This window comes from Lupinus angustifolius, chromosome LG18, assembly GCF_001865875.1.
Source record: "Lupinus angustifolius cultivar Tanjil chromosome LG18, LupAngTanjil_v1.0, whole genome shotgun sequence".
Lineage (NCBI taxonomy): Eukaryota > Viridiplantae > Streptophyta > Magnoliopsida > Fabales > Fabaceae > Lupinus > Lupinus angustifolius.
The window spans coordinates 4,462,378-4,468,075 of NC_032026.1; the positions used below are offsets into that span (position 1 = coordinate 4,462,378).

General features: G+C 30.5%; 1 protein-coding gene across 2 annotated transcripts; it reads right to left on the reverse strand.

Annotated features, from left to right (window-relative positions):
- LOC109332699 (two-component response regulator ORR9-like) lies at window positions 3,857-5,004 on the reverse strand. 2 transcript variants are annotated; one of them, XM_019567721.1, is made up of 4 exons: window positions 4,866-5,004; window positions 4,686-4,763; window positions 4,227-4,297; window positions 3,857-4,080 (listed from the first exon to the last, which is right to left on the reverse strand). In XM_019567721.1, the coding sequence occupies exons 2-4, from the start codon at window positions 4,746-4,748 to the stop codon at window positions 3,894-3,896; spliced, it is 321 nt and encodes a 106-aa protein (XP_019423266.1). In that variant the 5' UTR covers window positions 4,749-4,763; window positions 4,866-5,004; the 3' UTR covers window positions 3,857-3,893. The 2 variants fall into 2 exon arrangements, with proteins under 2 accessions (XP_019423266.1, XP_019423265.1); XM_019567720.1 differs by lacking the exon at window positions 4,866-5,004 and having other exon boundaries at window positions 4,686-4,828.

The following is a 5,698-nucleotide window of genomic DNA, read 5'->3' on the forward strand; positions in this document are numbered from 1 at the left end:
AGTTATTTCTCTGCACTTTTTGCAACTAGTCCTTAACTTTCAAAGTTGGTTTTCTGAAGTTGCTTAGAAGTGTTTCAAAGAGCATTATTACTTGGTATATATAAAGACAATCTACCATTGTTGTACATTCTTCAATATTGTTGCATAATATTTTCTTTCACGGGGTGTGAAAAGAAAGGGGATTAGAATAACTTGGAAATGTATTTTCCAAGAGTGAATAAGGATTAGGGAGTGTGTAAGGTACATAGAAATCTCGGGGTGAGATATTGTAATTACAACTCATAACTCTTAGTGAAGAAATCTCTTGTGCTGCAAGAGTACTGGACGTAGCCTTCGGTGGACTAGAAGGTGAACCAGTATAAAAATTACTGTGTATTCTCTTCTCCCTTATCTTTTTCATTTTATCTTGATTATTTTTCTGCATATATTTTCCGCTGCACGTTAACTCTTGATTTTGTAAAAAAAGTGACCATAATTTTTAAGTCAATTAATTCACCCGCTCTTAATTGCAGCATCGTTCTTACAATATATTCACTTTTTTTTACTGTAAGTGTTTCATTTTAAATAGAAAGGATCAATTAGGCAAGTTCAATGCCAAAGTTGATATGGGAATCTTGTTAGGATATTCTAAAATTTCTAAATGATTTAGAGTTTACAATTTTAGAACCTTGGTTGTAGAAAAATCTATAACAAGGTTTAATAAAAGTAATAGAATAAGATATTATCAAAGCTTAATGAATCTTTTGCATGTCTAATTTTCAACGATTTATAAGAACGAGTCAATAAGAGTGTGATGAATTACTGGACTATCAAATAAAAATCACAAATGGAAACTAGTCAAATATCATGCAACTTCAAGATCTTATCATTAGTATTCCCAATGACAAGATAAGAACAAAGTCAAGTTAGATAGAGTCTGAATATTTAGCACACGTTTCTGAAATGGAACCAAAGAGTAGAGATGATATTCTAGTTGATGAAAGTTGGATTTAAGCTATGCAGAAAGAGTTGAATCAATTCAAAAGAAGTGATGTTTTGACCTTGGTACAACTAGAAGAGAAATCAAATATTGAAATCAAGTGGGTATAAAAGACCGAACTTGATGAAGAAGAGTTTTTTAACTTGATGAGGAAAAAGTTTGAAATGAGCATAATAAGAGAAGTGCGTTGGAAATTCCTTATGATTGGTGAAATACCAATCCTAGGATCTTGAATTTAATGATTCTTACACACATTTATGAATCAAAGGGTGCAGTGTCATACCTGAATCCATGTTCCTGGATGTGCTCCTTTGATCCACGTTTTTGAAAGAGATGTGGTATGATGACCTTCCTCAACCAAATCCTTGATTCCTCTTGGGACTTGCGTTTTCACTCTGATGAGGAGATGAGAAAATAAATTTGATTTGGTGTATTGGGGACCATAACCTTCCTGATGTGTTAACTTATAGGGTTCCCATTATCCCCTATGGGTTAACCTGATGGGTATCCACCCATTAAGCTCATATCCGTTATAACCTTTTAGAAATCTAAGGGTCTCACTAATTAGATCACTTATAATGTAACCCGGAAAATAAATAGTTAATATCATTGTATCAAATATATGATGCTCACCTTAATTAGAACTTTATAATTTCTAACAAAGTGAAGTTACATCTTCAAATTTAATTAAAAGAAACTAAGGATGAGGTGTACATCCATTAAACAATGGACACCAAAGTACAAATCTCATGATGTATGACTCTAACTGATACAAAATATTTCAAGTGAAATATGTTGCAGTAAAACCAACTTACTAATCTGATACTTTTCCTGATTTTTTGATGAATAACTCTCTTCCTAAACATTTATTGGCCGAAGAATTTAACACAACCTACTACATTCATAACAAAATATACATTCTACTTATTCTAAAGAAAACTCCTTATGAATTGTGGAAAGGTTACAAAACCAACATATCATACTTTCATCCCTTTCATTGCAAATGATATATTTTAAATACTAAGGATCAATAAGGAAAGTTTGATAATAAAATTGACAATTCAGTTTTGTTAGGATATTCTGAAACCTCTAATATTTGGCACATCTTAATTTCAACCAGAAGATCCGACCTTGAAAGATGTTGAAGAAGATAGATATGATCAATAGGAATATTTAGCTTAACAACAAATTAAACAAAGATCATGGAATTTCAAAAATTATCATCCTCAATAACTCAGCATTGGGAACCCCAATGGTAGGACAAGATCGAGTTTCATAGAACCATAATATTTTGCATTGGTATCTGAGATATAAATAAAGAAGGTAGATGATGTTGTACTTCATGAAGGTTGGGCTCAATCTATACAATAATAATTGAACAAGTTTTAGAGGATGATGCTTGGACACTCATACTCCTACCTGAAGGCAATTCAATTATTAAATCAAGTTGATTTTCAATAACATACTTGATGAGGTAATGTGGTAAGGAATAAGGGTAGATTGGTTGTACAAGGGTACTCTCACGAAGAATTTATCCACTTCAATGAAACCTTTACCCCAATAGCAAGATTAGAAGCTATACAAATTTTATTTTCTTTTGTTCCTAATTGTAATATTAGGCTTTATTAAATGGATGTGATAAGTACATTGTTAAAAAAGGATTCATAAATGAAGAAGTATACGTTGCACAACCACTAGGATTTAAAGATAGTTCTCGTCCATATTATATATATATATATAGTTAAAATAAAGTTTTATGCAACTTTAAACAAGAACTAAGAGCTTGGCATGAAAGATTCAATTCATTTCTTATGGTGAATAGATTCCAGAGAGGATAGGTTGATGCAACCTTATTTAGAAAAATCATTCATCAACTATTTTATAGTTCTGCAACTATATATAAAGGATATTATTTTTGGTGCAATTGGAGAATCTCTGTCAAAAAAATTCTAAGCTAATGTAGAAAGAGTTTGAAATGATAATGACGATAGAACTGAAGTTATTTCTTAGATTTCAAGTAAAGTCAAGAAAATACGAGGTCTACATCCATAAAAAAAAATATAGCAAGGAGTATATGAAGAAGTTTAAGATGGATGATTCTAAACCAATGAACACCCTATGCACCATATGCCTATTCTCAGCAAAGATAAAATAGTAGACCGAAATGTATATAGAGGTATAATAAGATCTCTATAATATCTAATCTTGTATAGACCTAATATCATGTTAGTATTTGTTTATGTGATAGATTTCAAGTTAATATGAGAGCTACACACTTATCAGAGAGTACATATTAGTTGTATTATACTATAGTGACTATGTTGGAGACAAATTTGAAAATAAAAGTTTTTTGTGCTTAGCGGAAGTTTTTAACCTCCATAATATAATTAGTATAATTAGCGGAGATTTCAAAAACTATTATAATTATAATAGGTAGAAGCGTTTTGCAGAGGTTTTAAAAAACTTTTAATACCGATAAATTTGCAGTGGTTTATTTGTGGAGTTTTTAACCTCCACTATTTGAGGAGGTTTTTAACCTCCGTTATTTGAAGAGGTTTTTGCAGCATTTATCATGGAAGTTGTAAACCTCCACAATATGATGAGGTTTTTATAGTGTTTACCATGGAGGCTTTAAACCTCCACTATTTAAGAAGGTTAATTGTAGAGTTTTTCAACCTCCACTACTCGAAATAACATATTAAGAGAGTACTATATGTTTAGAGGATTTTAACCTCAATTTAATTTCCTAATTTTCACAACTTTAATCTCATTAATTTATTATTATTATTTAAATATATAATACTAAATATAAATGTTGTCAGCAATAATCAAATATCATTGCAAATAACTAAGTAGTATAGCATAGTTATATGAGACAAGTTCTTGGCACTACCTATGTATTTGAAACCAAATTTTAAGTACTACATTTTTGTCTGTTTTTATTTGGTGAGTAACTTTCTTCCATGCCCTTCCTTTTGTTGTTGATGGGTTTGTCTTGCTCTTTCTTAACTCTTGATTTCAATAAATGAGGCTTGAGTTTGTTCACATCTGATTGTTGAACTGGTTTCGGAAAGAATTCTTCAGCCCCCTCTTCCAAGCATCTGATCCAAACATACAAAAACAGTTTTTTTTTTCAGATTAGAAATTTGGTCATATAGTCACTTCTAACATGTGAATTTGACATTTTCAAAATAACTATTTTTGGTATTAGATTTGGTTATAGGCTTATAGGATTCAATTCCCTTACCTGTTGAGTCTTGATGAAATATCATCTGAGGATATAATCACAACTGGTATGTCTTTAAGAGACTTAGATTCCTGAAAATCAATGAAATTTTAACATCAAAATATTGAAGCAATTGAAGATTATTATACCAATAGCAAATTTTGTTTATGATTTTAAGATTTTTTAATATTGAAAATCCCAACCTAGTTGTACAAGTGATTCTGCTTTTTAAAAAGTGGAGTTTGAAACTTTACGTCACTTGTATTTATGAATTTAGATCCCATCTTTTCAAAATTTGAAATTGTTTCCTAAATAGGAAAAGAGATCCAAACCATGGTACATAATTTGATTAAGTTATGTAATATATTAAATTTTGAAAATGAAGAGAAAATTATGGCAAAATTTAATGAAAATGAAGCTAGACTAATAATCAAATAAAAAAGTGATACAAAAATCTTGAATGATATCATAAGAGTCTACCTTGATTTTTCTCAGAATATCATAGTCAGTCATTCCTGGGATACAGTAATCTGTTATGATCATATTTACTTCAACATCCTGCATGAATAAGTGAAAGAAATTAGATAAAAGATTAATAGAAACTTCTCAATCAAAATGGATTAAACCATATGTATAAGTAATTTAGTAAGTTAATTGTACTTGATGAAATTTTCAAGCAACAAGAGTGTCAAAATTCCTCAAAACATCTTCAACCAAACTAAGAATTTTCAAAGCCTTAGTGTCAGAATCCACTGTAGTAACTGTGATCATAATACATATCCATAAGAATCAGATATACCATGTATTAAATTAACTTTGATTACTACTATATATAGCTATCATTGCTGATATCAGTTAGATGTGATTATTTGGATTGAAGGCTTATATGGCCATTCACTATTCCATAATCTGAGTGTTGATATTGGGTTCCAAGTAAGGAACCTGTTGATTTACAGTCTGTGGGTTAATAAATGAATATGTTCTGTTGTACAGAATTGATAAATACAATAAATTATAGCAACTTATATATTTCTTCTTTTTAATAAAGGATGACGTGCATATGTTATCATCCTTTAAAAACTACTGCAAAGGCAACAAATTCATGCAATATGAATCTAAATAAGCAATAGTTTGTGAGCTATATGGTGTAGACATTTGTGTCTATCTATCTATCAATCCATTTGAAGACATTACCTTGGTGTAAGGATTGCAATACCCTCAAATGTAATGACAACATCTTCACCTCCAACACCAACATCAGCCATAGACATGATTTTGTCACGGAAAACCTGATACCAAAAAGATTGTACAATGTTCGTTAACCTAAAAGTTTTTACAACATGAAGTTTTTAAAGTAATGAGCAAATTCACTTGAGCAGGAGGACGATTTTCGTCACCAATAAATTGGGTGTTGTAATTTGGCATGTGGAAACTTTTCTCCATCAACAAATCTTTCTAGAAGCGCCTTGCTTTTGCTGAGAAGAGAGAGTTTT

What these genes read in the sequence shown, in the direction of transcription:
- LOC109332699 (XM_019567720.1), bottom strand. Translation starts at nt 4,769, where the DNA reads ATGCAGGATGTTGAAGTAAATATGATCATAACAGATTACTGTATCCCA. An exon ending in ATATTCTGAGAAAAATCAAG is followed by an intron (nt 4,298 to 4,685) that starts GTAGACTCTTAT and finishes ATTGATTTTCAG; the next exon opens with GAATCTAAGTCTCTTAAAGA. An exon ending in ATTTCATCAAGACTCAACAG is followed by an intron (nt 4,081 to 4,226) that starts GTAAGGGAATTG and finishes TGTTTGGATCAG; the next exon opens with ATGCTTGGAAGAGGGGGCTG.